This window comes from Hylobates moloch, unplaced genomic scaffold (assembly GCF_009828535.3).
Source record: "Hylobates moloch isolate HMO894 unplaced genomic scaffold, HMol_V3 SCAFFOLD_3, whole genome shotgun sequence".
In the NCBI taxonomy this organism is placed as follows: domain Eukaryota; kingdom Metazoa; phylum Chordata; class Mammalia; order Primates; family Hylobatidae; genus Hylobates; species Hylobates moloch.
In genome coordinates this window covers 91,249,416-91,263,834 of record NW_026652278.1, presented here as the reverse complement: position 1 = coordinate 91,263,834, position 14,419 = coordinate 91,249,416, and the positions used below count along the sequence as shown (strand labels likewise).

General features: G+C 37.6%; 1 protein-coding gene across 21 annotated transcripts in view; it reads right to left on the bottom strand.

The window, feature by feature from the left end:
• PARD3 (par-3 family cell polarity regulator) overlaps positions 1–14,419 on the bottom strand; it is a 716,537-nt gene that overhangs the window by 337,623 nt on the left and 364,495 nt on the right. For 16 of the 21 annotated variants that reach the window (XM_032143706.2, XM_058436553.1, XM_032143696.2 and 13 more), the window contains exon 5: positions 6,714–6,845. The exons of the other annotated variants lie outside the window; for them this stretch is intronic. In XM_032143706.2, coding sequence (XP_031999597.1) covers positions 6,714–6,845 — 132 coding nt within the window. The remainder of the gene's footprint in view (positions 1–6,713; positions 6,846–14,419) is intronic. 21 annotated transcript variants of the gene reach the window in all.

Here is a 14,419-nt window from a genome sequence, read left to right as displayed (position 1 = left end):
GTTTTCCCTCCAATTTGCCGCAGTTTGTATAATCTCCAATTAAGTGATGTTTTTCTTGATGGAGAGAGCCCTAAAACATGGAAAAAATATGAATTTTGCTCTAAAGGTCAGGGCAGTCATTCCCCTATAACAGAGCTTAAGCAGTGGCTGGAACATGCCTTGTGCCTCTGCTGTTTCTGCTAATTGGGCTCAGGCCTATTCATCAAGAGAAGGTTGTGAAAATGGCAGGCTCCCAATTAACTTATGTTTTCCTTAAGGTCCCTCTACCTTCTGGTCCTAAATTCTTCCAATCATGTATCACAAAGTTCCTGCTGCCTCTTCTGTGGAATTTATTAGTTGCAATAAAGTGTGGGGATATAAGAACAAAGTTAGCTTATGACCTATTATCTGCCAATATCAAACTATATTCTATGCTGAGTCAGGGACACAGTTACCATTAAAAAGGAATTTGAACTTCTTAAAACACTGTCAAACATCAAAACTAAAAGTGTTGTTTTTTGTTTGTTTCTTGAGTGTCAGAGACAAAATTTCAGAAGCATAAAAATGTGTTCAAAGTAAGACAACGACAAACCATTTAGTTTTCGAATCTTTTGTTTCCACTGAGATCTCCTCTCTTATGTCAAGACTGACATAAAAGGATGCTTAAGAGATACACAGTCCTCTAACTTGTGAGATGACTCTGATGTAGGATTCAGCTATGGGCTATTCTGAACAAGGTGATTAGTCACTGAAAACCCCAGCTACTCTTTTTGGAAATCATATTGTGCTTGCTGCTACAGACTTCTAATAAGACACATAACCTATCTTTTCTTATTGAAGTAAAACTAACCAATATTCTTATAGAAAGAAGATTCACTATCCCCGTAAGTAGGACCAACACCACCCAAAGAATAAGACACCCCAGACTTCTAGAGGGGCCGGCTAGCTTAGCACATTAAAGCACTCTTTTGCCTTTCCATTCCTTCTGCTTATTCTCACTAGAAAAGCTGATAAGGTCATAACTGCCTTCAGAAACAGATAATGAGAGATAAGCACTAAGTAGAAAACAGAGCAAAGGCACATAAAATCTAGACCTCTGCTGACCTCGCTCCAGACCACACAACTAAAGGAAGACGGTCCTCAGTTTTACTCTGGCATTCCCAGATTGGAAAGGCAGAGTGTTTTTTTTTTTTTTAAGCATACAAAATACTTTTTCGTCTACATGATGCAATCCTCCTTATTATATGTTTAATAGCAAAAACTAAAGAGAAAAAGAAAGCCTCAGAAGAGACATCAGGTCATTAAAGTCAGACGACTTTCTGGGAATGGTTAACAGAATAAATCCATAATTAAATGGGAATAGTTGGAATAGATTTCTAGTGTACAAAGCATAACCTAAGATTCGTCTTCTGCACAAACAATAGTGCTTACTTCTGAAAAAATTTGAGCGGGAGTTTTGTTTTGTTTCTGTGGTTCTTGTCCTCTTCAATAGATTTTAGTTTAATTATTCTACTGGATGTGAAAACATCAATGGCTTCTACTCTTCTAGTATATAGTCTCACTCAAATCAAATTTCAGGAATGGAACATCATGTTTTTACACTTATGCCAAAGAAGATGTTTTTAGACTTAGGTACCCTCTCAGTCTACATAGACAACTAACTCAAATAACTTCAACAGAAGCAAATCAAAGCTCAGTCTTTGGTGTGTGTGGCTTCTCAATGCCATCCCTTTTGCTTAAAAAGAAACTATTTTATAACAAAATTACAAAGAATATACTACTTCCTTAAAAACAGGTCTACAAAGACAATAGAAACACAAAAGTTGTATCATATTTTAGAAACTCTGGGCTACCAATCTTTTTCTACCAATTTTGCAGTATTTAAAAAAAAAAAAAAAGGTCCTATTTAGCATACTCAGCCAACTTCTGGTTGTGACTCCCCACCCCTGCCCACATATCCCTTGCTTAACAGATCTGACTGTGTGCAGTGATGGGAAACTGTGTTTCAGGGAAGGTAAACAAGGGAGCGCCCACCGCAGCCCTAGCTCCAGGGGTCAAGCTCTATCCATCGAAACCTGTACTGGTACTTTTACTCCCTTTGATTTTGATATGGGCAGAAGAATAGGGCAATTCCAGCCAACAAACATGATCAGGGATCTGTCAGGAGGTTATTAGGAAAAATGTATTTGCTTTTACAAAGAGCCACAGGCCCTGTTCCCCTTCCTCTGTGCAAGGATGTGGCTCTGGAAGAAAAGGACAAGCTAGAGCACAGAGCTAAGGTGGCCTTCAGGAAGGCTCCCTGAAAAAATGCGAGTGAGGTTGCTAAGCTACAGACTTAACTCCCACATATTCCCAAGCTCCAGACTTCCTGATACATATATGCCAAACATTTCCTCATTCTAGATTCCAGGTTGTCTGTTATCTGTCCTATTATATTAATACATTGAGTATTTCTAGGTACTAGGCCTGATTCTAAGCCTTTGGCGGGTATTGTATCACTTGACATGGCAACCCCTGAGACAAGGTCTACAATTATCCCTATTTGCTGGATGAGTAAACTGATGTATGGACAAGTAGAGTAATGTGCCCAAATCTCATATACGGAAAACAGCTAGTCACCAGTCAGTCTGACTTCTGGGTCCATGAGAAACTATCTAAATCTTAAAAACATTTATTTCAAAGTAATAATAAGATACTAACATCAATTAGTTACAAATTTGAATTACGTTGAGAAAATCATGTTTCCTTCATAGAACTACCATGGCTGTCTTATTATTTAAAATTATTTCCATCACACAACGTTTGTATGCTAACACTTAATATATGATAAAATTAGGACATTTCCTGTGCCAACACGGTGTGCAAGGCAAGCTGTCCCTTTTTGCTGTTTCATATTTGAATACCCTACATCCACAAAGTTACTTTAGGATCTTTATACCATAAAACATAGGCTGAGATGAAATATGTAAAACACTTATGATTTCTTTCTACAGCTGTCATTAATCTAAATTGAAAAATAATTTATTCCAGTATTTAGTCAACAAAATTATTAATAATTTTAAAAATTAATAAAGCAACTAAACTCTCTCTGAGTACTCACCTTGTTTTCCATCCATATAAACTTTTTAAAGAAAATAAGCCAGGCGCGGTGGCTCACGCCTGTAATCCCAGCACTTTGGGAGGCCGAGGGGGGCGGATCACGAGATCAGGAGATCAAGACCATCCTGGCGAACACAGTGAAACCCCATCTCTACTAAAAATACAAAAAATTAGCTGGGCGTGGTGGCGGGCGCCTATAGTCCCAGCTACTTGGGAGGCTGAGGCAGGAGAATGGCGTGAACCCGGGAGGCGGAGTTTGCAGTGAGCTGAGATTGTGCCACTGCACTCCAGCCTGGGCCACAGAGCGAGACTCCATCTCAAAAAAAAAAAAAAAAAAGAAAAGAAGTGACCAACTAAACAAACACATGGCTTTTTATTAAAAGCACTGAAAAATGCTCAACATCACTCATCACCAGGGAAGTGTAAATCAAAAGCAAGGTAGGACATCACCTCACACTGGTAGGATGGCTGTTACCAAAACATCAAAATACGGCCGGGTACAGTGGCTTATGCCTGAAATCAGCACTTTGGGAGGCTGAGGCGGGTGTATCACTTGAGGTCAGCAGTTTGAGGCCACCCTGGCCAACATGGTGAAACCCCATCTGTACTAAAAATACAAAAAATTAACTGGGCATGGTGGTGTGTGCCTGTAATCCCAGTTACTTTGGAGACTGAGACAGGAGAACTGCTTGAACCCAGGAGGTAGAAGCTGCAGTGAGCTGAGATTGCGCCACTGCACTCCAGCCTGGGAAACAGAGCAAGACTCCGTCTCAAAAAAAAAAAAAAAGGCCAGGTGCTGTGGCTCACACCTGTAATCCCAGCACTTTGAAAGGCCAAGGTGGGCAGATCACGAGGTGAATAGATCAAGACCAGCTTGACCAACATGATGAAACCCCATCTCTACTAAAAATACAAAAAAAAAAAAAAAATTAGCCAGACGTGGTGGTGGGCACCTGTAATCCCAGCTACCTAGGAGCCTGAGGCAGGAGAATTGGTTGAACCCAGGAGGCAGAGGTTGCGGTGAACCGAGATCGCACCACTGTACTCCAGCCTGAGTGACAGAGCAAGACTCTGTCTCAAAAAAAAGAAAGAAAGAAAGAAAGAAAGAAAGAAAGAAAGAAAGAAAGAAAGAAAGAAAGAAAAGAAAAAAGAAAGGAAAAAAAGTCAAAATATAAGTGATAATGAGGATGCGGAGAGAAGGAAACCCTGGCATACTGCTGGTGGTAATGTAAATTAGGACAGCCTCTATGAAACAGTATGAAGTCTCCTCAAAAACCTAAAAAAATAGAACTACTATATGATCCAGCAATTCTGCTTCTGCATATATATCCATGATAAATAAAATCACTATATCAAAGACATATTTGCAATTGCATGTACACAGAAGCATAAATTCACAATAGCCAAGATATGGAAACAACCTAAGTAACCTACAACAGATGAACGGATAAAGAAAATGTGATATACGCTGCGTGTGTGTGTGTGTGTATGTGTGCGTGTATGTGTACACATAAATGTATACAATGGAATATTATTCAGCCTTTAATAAAAAAGGACATTCTGACATTTGTGACAACATGGATGAACCTTAAAGGCATTATGCTAAGAGAAATAAGCCAAACACAGAAAGACAAAATCTGTATGATTTTACTTATAAGTGGAATCTTGGGGGAAAAAAATGAATTCGTGCTAACAGAGTACAATGGCGGTTACCACAGGGAGTGGGGTGTGGAAAAAGGAAAAATATTGGCCATAGGGTAAAAACTTTCAATTGTAAGATGAATGAACTCTGGAGACCTAATGTATAGCATGGTGAGTCTAATAAACATATTTTATACTTGAAATTTGCTAAGAAGCTAGGCACAGTGGCTCATGCCTATAACCATGACACTTTGGGAGGCCAAGACAGTAGGATTGCTTGAGGCCAGGAGTTCAAGACTAGCCTGGATAGCAAAGTGAGACCGTCTCCACAAAATAAAACATTTTTTTAAATTAGCTGGGCGTGGTGGTGTACACATACAGTCCTAGCTACCAGGGAGGATGAGGTAGGAGGAACACTTGAGCCTAGAAGTTCGAGGCTGCAGTGAGCTATGGTTGACAGAACAAGACCCTATCTCAAAAAAATTAAATTAAATTAAAATTTAAAAAATTTGCCAACAGAATAGATCTCAAGTGTTTTCACCACACATACACACAAAATTATATCTATGTAATGTGATGGATAAATTATCTTTTTTTTTTTTTTTTTTTGAGAAGGAGTCTTGCTCTGTTGCTCAGGCTGGAGTGCAGTGGCACGATCTCAGCTCACTGCAAGCTCCGCCTCCCGGGTTCAGGCCATTCTCCTGCTTCAGCCTCCCGAGTAGCTGGAACTACAGGTGCCTGCCACCACGCCCGGCTAAATTTTTGTATTTTTAGTTGAGACGGGGTTTCACAGTGTTAGCCAGGATAGTCTCAATCTCCTGACCTCGTGATCCACCCGCCTCAGCTTCCCAAATGCTGGGATTATAGGCGTGAGCCACTGCACCTGGCAGATAAATTATCTTGATTGTGGTAATCATTGTATTAATATATACACATATCAAAACCTCATACTGTACCCTTTAAATATATACTATTTTTATCTGTCAATTATACTTCAATAAAGCTGGGAAAAAGCACAATTACAATTATAAAACACTGGGATTCCCTACTACAAAAAAACCATTGTGAGTCAATAATAAACAACTGAGGCATTAAAAAAAAACACTGAAAGAATTAACTCATCAGGGGGTGGGGGGAGGGGGGAGGGATAGCATTAGGAGATATACCTAACGCTAAATGACGAGTTAATGGGTGCAGCACACCAACATGGCACATGTATACATATGTAACAAACCTGCACATTGTGCACATGTACCCTAAAACTTAAAGTATAAAAAGAAAAGTGGAAAAAAAAAGAAGTAACTCATCAGATACATTCTGAGTCTTCATATGAAAGGAGGACTTTTCTAACAGTGATGCAACAACTTTGTAAATAGTCATTCTTTCCAAGTCAGAAAACAATTGTTTCTGAGTGGTAAACAATTCTTATTTCACGAATCGTAGGTGGCTGCACTGCACAGTGAAACAGGTAACTCTAAAGACTGATAAACCTAAAATAGGTCCTTGAAATTTATGAAAGGATAAGTGCCCAAACATGACAAAATACTGTAATCTAAATTCTAAAACAACACCATAGGATATATTTCTCTCGTACAGTGAAGTCAGATACAACAAAAAGTTTTAATTTGCGTCTTCAGATCCTTCGACTTATTGCCTATCAAAGACGAGAAGAGCCTTGAAAGTCTACTCACTAACAGCATGATTCACTGCCAAACATCTGTGCCTCTGCAGCGTTACAAACTCTAAAGCCCTGAACCTTCAGAATCTACTGCAAATATTCATAACTGCTCACAATAAATCTGTGATCAGAGACCAGCCAGAAATATCCTGCATTTATGTTAGATAAACTCTGACACAGAGATTGGTACTTAACTAAAGTTTGTTAGAATAATTAACTTTTAATCATCACCAATGATTGAGATGGGAGAAACATCTTTGGGGTATGGGACAGGATGTTACAGCAATGACGCACATATAAGGATTTGTCATGTTACCTGTTCTTGTTTCTCCAGCCACTTGCCCACCATTGGGTGACTGGCACTCAGAGACGAGCGAGCATTGTCTCTCTGAAATTGGTTAGACCAGTTACTAGTATCCCGTGGGAGGCTTCTGTAGTTTTCATCTTTCTATTCAAAAAGAAACAAAAAGGTGTCTTGTAAAAAACTAGACCTTGCAAATCAGTAATGCACCTGGTTTTTCAAAAGTAGCAGAAAAATGATTCTACATATTTAAAACATCTATCCAATCCTACACAAAATAGCTGATTGAGGACATTCCACCCAGATTAGACCTCGGAATTATAACCACATGCTGAGGACAGGCAAGTCTAATAATTACAGCAGGAAGGGTGGCACACACACGGCACACAGATAAAACACTACACTTTGCACTCCTACCCAAATCCATCACCTAAACCAAGTATGTACACCGAAAAGTGAAAAGTACTTCTATACGAGACTTTCACTCTCTCTCAACTATGGCATTTTCTCTTCTTTCCAGTCTCATAATTAAATTATGAGATACCATCTTAATCATCAGAAATGCTAAAAATAAGGAAGACTAATAAATTTGCCCTTTCTTCAAAGCCTTATGGTTTTGTGATTTTTGGATAAGAGATTTAGATTATTCAGGCTGTTTCTATTACCTACTTCACAAGATAGTAGTTAGCATTAACTCAAATATCAGGGGAAAAAACTGGCCTATCACAATTATTTGTTACATAACAGATACGTAATTGTTCACTGTGACATGGATATGACAAGTGATGTTTTTACATAAATATTTATCAACTAAGTTTTTAATACTCCCCAGAACAACCAAATGCTACTTGATATTTCCTTCAAATAAAAAATTATAATAACTTCCTTTGGCTTATGAGCTGTAAAACTTTATTTCAATGTTCTGAAAAGAAATGAGAAAGCTAGGATAAACTAGGGGAGTCAAACTTTTTAGTTCAACGACTAAATCTAAATCATCTCCTACAAGAACAAAGTAAAATATTACCTTCAGTTGGATCCACTTAACTCAGTACCCCAAGTTAGAAGAAGTACTAACATATTATCCTTAGTAACACTGTTAAGAGTAATCTGGCTATAAGTATTATATGCGTGATTGATACTTACTCTTCATGTGCTAAACTATATGAACACCCAATACAAACACAGAAACAAAAAAGTGCAATATAATAGGTTTGCCATGTATAAAACTTAGTTATAGATCAGGATACTATTTGCTCTCCCTTCATGAGTTCCATCAGGGAATAAAACTTAAAAATGAATTGATAGTCTTGGGTTTATGTCAATATTGGGACATACGTTCAAACAAAAGGAAATTGATAAACATTTACCAACATAAACTTTGACATGAAACTTTATAAACTTTAAGAATTAACCTGCAAGAAATAAAATCTTTAAAAACTCAGTAGCAAGATGAAACTTCAGCAGCAAGTTTTTTTTTTTTTTTTTTAATAGAAATGGTAAGGAGAAGACATGGACAAAAACTAACTAAGGAAGCAAACTAGAAACTAAGGTTCACCATATCTCAAGATACTAAGAGTCTCTCCTTAAAATTTAAGCTTCAGAAAAAAGGAAAGGAAATACCGTTTCATATGATAGTCCATAGATATACTGATAAGCTTATTCTGATAAGAATTTCTTATACTAATAAGAAGTTCAGATAAGTCATAAAGGGTAAACTTATTAATGACAGAACTTTATTTATTAGTGACAGAACCTCATGTGTCTACAAAGAGAAGGAGGAATTAAAGTACGCTAAAATGCAAGTATAATTTTTATGTCAAAAATAAAAATTGAGGCTATCATTGACTAGGGACCAGGCTTTCATACTCATTTCCCACCATTTAAGGTGATTATTACACCAACTGCTTACTTAGAAAATGAATAATTAACCCAAAAGTATTTTTAAAAATCTACCCTCTTTTTTCAGTAGGAACTGTATTTCAGAGAAATCAACAGTACCAGTTGATGAAGGGAAACTTGTCTTTTCAGAAGAATGCCAAATAATGGAAACAGAACTAATAACAGAATTAGAAATACAACCATTTTCAACTTCTAATGAAATAATTAATTCAGGCAAAGATAATCATACTAAAACTATTATGTTAAGAGTTGATAAATAACTGGATATTTGCATAGTGACAAAATATCACTTGAAAAGAAAAAGAGTCTACTTTCGAAATGAAGAGATCAGGCTCCACACAATTCTCACCTTTTGGTGTCTGGAATCCAGTATGCTCCTGGTACCAACCCCTCTGCTCCTTCCTGAACCTATGCCATTTTTCCTCTTCCCGTAAATGGTCTTGTTGGCTCTATGGACTGCTGATTATTATCTCTCTGGACAAGCTCAAAAAGTGCGCAATTTCACCATGTCTTACCCTGACAATTTTTAAGCACAAGTCACGAAAACGAAACTGTTTCCTGAATTCATGATCTCAGTTTCCAACAAGAGGTCCCAAAGATACCTCGCAACTGAGCTCCCTATTTTGACTTGGGCACTGTTCCCTAAAATATTTAGAAGTAACTTTACTCTCTTTCCTCCCTCTTTGATCTCCACAGCTTCTAAGTCTTATTGATACAACATTTTTGCTGATTTTGGTCCTCAGCCATAAACCTAGTTCAGGGTCAACTTGTCTCTTACCTGAAATTTTAACAGTGGCCTTCTAACTGGACACAGGCTCTGGCCATATCCTCTCTAACAATGTTCTGCACCACTTTCTGGCAGAGGAGTTTCCTAAAACATGTTGGATCACATCAAATCTCCAGCAAACACTATAGGTAGACCAGAAGGAATTTCAGACAATGGTGCTTGCTGTACCACACAAACTTCTTCACCTTCATTCTTGCTTTGAGACCTGTACTTCCAATATCATTTCTTCTATAGAAATACTGAACATTCTTCAAAGCCCAGTTCAAATGCTACTTTCTAAGAAGCATTGCCTGATTCTCAATAGAATTAATCATGCCATGCTTTTTGTTACCAGTCTGTTCTAATTTTATTTTAATTATGGTTCTAACTTATAATTTAGTTAATTTTAAAAATTGCTATTTCTAATCTTACAGGGAAGCCTAGGCAGATCATCATTCACCTTTAAACCCAAGCACTTAGCACAGTGGCTTACACCAATGTGGATGACTTTTTCATGAATATTTTTTATGTTCCCTATTTCACATGGTTTCAGAATCCTGGAATTTTAAAAGAACATTTTGATAAGTTGTTTTAAAAATTGTTCAGGGAATGCTTCAAAGAGGCATTAAGATAAACTTTAGTAAAATGTATTTTCAGTGAAATGTAATCACTGTATGTTTAGATTTATACTAAAAGATGTATACCACTGTTACATGCCTATTTCAATTTCATGTCACACCTACAGCATATGATGTCTGTGGCAAATGTGATTATTTCCAATTGCATAGAAAAAACAGTACACTGTTTCTCCATGTAAGTCAATTATGACACGCAGTACCTGCAGCACAGCAACATACAATAATCAGAATAAGAGAAAGTGGCTGAAGATGGCAAGGTCTGCACTTTTCCACTGCACTTGAAGAATTCTACAATTTTATATTTGTGGAATCAACTTTGAGTTCATGGATAATAAAACTAAAACTAACGTTCACTCTCATAACAAAGCAATTTTCCTAATTCATGTAAAATCAATAATGAATCCATATATTGACTTCTAAATAATGTATGAGAAGTGCAGTTATTTACAGCAATCTTGAATTATTATCAATCAACTGAAGAATCTTTAAAATATATTATTAATTCCTATCAACATATTTGTTATATTTTTGATAGCATCATGCAGGTCCTACTAGCATTTCAGTCACGTTTCTTCCTCCCAATCCTGAAGTCTGGCCACAAATCTAGTTCACCATCTACTGCATACAATGTGTATCAAGTGCATACAAGGACTGTAGGCCTGTAAAGCTGTCTATCTGTATTTATGATGGAAAGGTATCCATAAACATCGCAGCATACAATGTGCTAAATATTTTCTACAACACAACTTATACTAGATACCACTGTCCACTGAAATATACATCATGCACTCCATTTTCAATTTGAAAATATTTGCTTTAGTGTAAATAATTGTTAAAATATGGCAGTTGTAACCAATCTATTCAAGACTATATACACTCACTTATGAATCAAATTATAACTATAAATCAAAAATTTTAAATCAAATATACATAATTCTAATTATAAAACTTACTAATGGCATAAATTAATTTTAGAGCTATTACTTTATCTAAAAGATTATACAAAAAAAATGCCATAAGAAATTACTCTCCCTTTTTTAAATTATAACTTTAATCCTCCACTTATGAGGCTGCCCCAAATAGCTGCTCAGCTTTGTGCTAGGTGGGAAATTTTCCTTCTTTCCAGGGAAAAACAGATGTTCCTGCTGTGATCAGGGATTTTCCTTATCATCTAAATGTACTGCCACAGCATCAGGTGTCAAAAAGCCACTCCGGCTGGGAAATGCATATTAATTTGCTGCTCCCTGGTAGCGGTATCCTGGCTATGGAGAAAATTTCTTTCAGGGTAAGGAAAGTAAGTGTCTTCTCCCACATTAGCCCTCCCCAAGCTTATTACAATTCAGGAAAATCACATAGAGCCCACCCAATGCCTTGAGATAGAAGCTCATTCCTGGCATACTAAGCTGCAACTCCAAGGCTTTATCTCCCAGAAACAGCTATTTAGCTGATGGTCAGATTTCTTGGCAAGACTATATCCCTGTGTTGCAGAAGTCAGAACTGGGGTTTCATGAACATGATAGAAGTCATAAACATTTCTGTGTTGGCACAGGAAACCCAACTATGTTTCCACCTCGTTTCAGTGCAAAAATCTCAATTTTTTTAAGAATTATGAGAAATCATAGCATATTTTGAAATACAAAACACTCAATGCATATACATTTCATTCAGAACCTTCTATGCATCATATGGTTTCAAATATTCCCGTGTGATGTTAAGATTTTACATTTCCCACATTTTTCAACTCTGCAATTATGGTGAAAGAGAATTCAATGTTCTGCTTAATTATTTCTCCAGGAAATGATACACAAAAAACAAAGGGAACTATTTTTAGGATATCTAATCTGAAATTAGGAGACTGAAGTAAAATTAATAGTGATGGCTTAGAATAATTTTTTTTTGAGACAGAGTCTCACTCTGCTGCCGAGGTTGGAGTGCAGTGGCGCAATCTCGGCTCACTGCAAGCTCCGCCTCCCGGGTTCACGCCATTCTCCTGCCTCGACCTCCCGAGTAGCTGGGACTACAGGTGCCCGCCATCACACCCGGCTAATTTTTTGTATTTTTATTAGAGACGGGGTTTCACCGTGTTAGCCAGGAGGGTCTTGATCTCCTGACCTCGTGATCCACCCGCCTCGGCCTCCCAAAGTGCTGGGATTACAGGCGTGAGCCACCACGCCCAGCCAGAATAATTTTAATTACATGAAGCTTGCTAAAATTATCAGCAATCATATTATTGATTTAATGTAACAGACTCCTTACTGCCTTTGGGGCAGGAGTTTATCTTTTGTACCTCCTTATGACTACACCAGAGCATGATCTTGGAAGCAATGCCATAGCTAAAGTGTATGAGAAGATAACAACCAGAAGGTGATCTGTAAATATGATCTGTACTTTCTGACCTTCGTTCATTTATCTTCTAAAAAATAAATAATAACAGAAAAAAAGAGAGACAGATAAGGGTGAAATAAAATGACTCACACACACAAAATGCAGGCTTAATCACCAACTTGTAAAAGAAGGCAGAAAATGTGGCAGTTCCTCTTGGTTTAAATAAACTAAATGCCTATTAAGACTTTTTTGAAAATAAGGAAACCTAGAATTTTACTCCAAACACAGTATTCATTATCATTTACCCTAGGTGCATGTCTATTCCTAAGTACAGTGAACTAACTAAAAAGCAATATTTGAAATCCATGCAAACCAACTTCCTACGTGTAATGCCTAATGTTGTAGAACTGAGGCCAAGTAATCTGTTCCTATATTATCTGTAATTCCTAAGCCAGTATCCAGCACATAAATCAGCACTGGTACATGTATACATCTTACTTCTCCTTTTTGCTAACAGGTTTCCCCCACATTCTTTGTAACTATTAATGAGAGGTGTGGAAAAGACAAATGAAAGAGTATGTGTTTATAAAGTTTTTGTAACAGAACTATGGCAAGACAAAGAGGAAACTCAAACATCCATACATTTTTGTCAAAACAACCACATTGGGATTATTAGTGACAATTAATAGTTTGCTAAACTATGGTGGAGTTTGAAACCAGAAACACTGGTCAGAATCCAGAGATTTTGAATGCCAAAAGACGTATTGTAGCACCTCTTTAGCTCAAATTACTTAAGTAATATTTCATTTTTAAATGTCAATTTTCAAGAAGGCTTCTGACTTTATTAGGGATTTATACTCCCGTAGTGGTTTGTGAACTCTTATTAAAAATATCGCATCCAGGCTCCAAAATTTTATCAATAACACCTTAGGATTTTATCACTTTGAACACAAAACATTTAAAGCATATGAAGGCAAACTGTATTCCCAATGTAGCATAGAAAAAGATGAGACTAGGTTACCAGTAACTCAGCGAGCCCAGCGTATTGTAGAAATGATTATAACCATAACTGACTGAAAGTTCGAAAATGTGCTGCATTGAAATTAAGGTATTTTAATATGCAAAATAGAAGGTTAAAATTTATAGTTATAGAGACCTCTAACAGGAAATACAAATGTTGCATCAGAATAGTTTAAAGTCTACTCTCAGCTGGATCTCCCTTGAAACTAATGCCGCAGAAAATTAAAGAGAGCTACAGGTCTGTCACAGAGGATACGTGATTCTAAAGAACTATCTCAGCTCATCCTTTAAGCTTTTGGATGGTTACCATAATGCTGGAAGCTACGCTTGGCTCACAAATAACCAAACGATAAACAACTTCTTCTCAGCAGCAAACTGGTCAAGTGTATTTTGTGGTTTAAAATAATCTTCTTCAAATCCAACAGCGTAAAGGGAAAAAAAATAAATAAAATGAACTTTTAAAAACGTAATTTAGAAATAAAATAGTGCTTTCGAATTTACTAATATGACAGTTGGCCTTGTAAATTAGAAAGAATAAATGAGGAGAAGCAGAAATCAAGAAGTCAAACTGGTGCAGGCACAGTGGCTCAGGCCTGTAATCCAAACACATTGGGATGCCAAGATGGGAGGATCACTTGAGCCCAGGAGTTCAAGATCAGCCTGGGCAACATAGTGAGACTCTATCTCTTAAAAAAAAAAATAGCTGGGTGGGGTGGTCCATGCTTGTAGTCCAAGCTCCTCCGTGGGCTGAGATGGGAGGATCACTTGAACCCACAAAGTTGAAACTGCGGTAAGCCATGCACTGAACTCCAGCCTGGCAAAAGAGTGGAGCCAGACAGTGGCAAAAGAAAAGGAAAAGGAAAAGGGAAGGGGAAGGGGAAGAGGAAGAGGAAGGGGAAGGGGAAGGGGAAGGGAAAGGGGAAACGGAAGACAAAAGGGGAGAGGAGGGGAAAGGGAAGGGGAAAGGGGAAGCGGGGAAGGGGAAGGGGAAGGGGAGGAAAGGGAATGGGGAGGGGAAGGGGAGGAAAGGCAAGTGGGAGGGAAGGGGGAGGGGAAGGGGAGGGAAGGGGAAG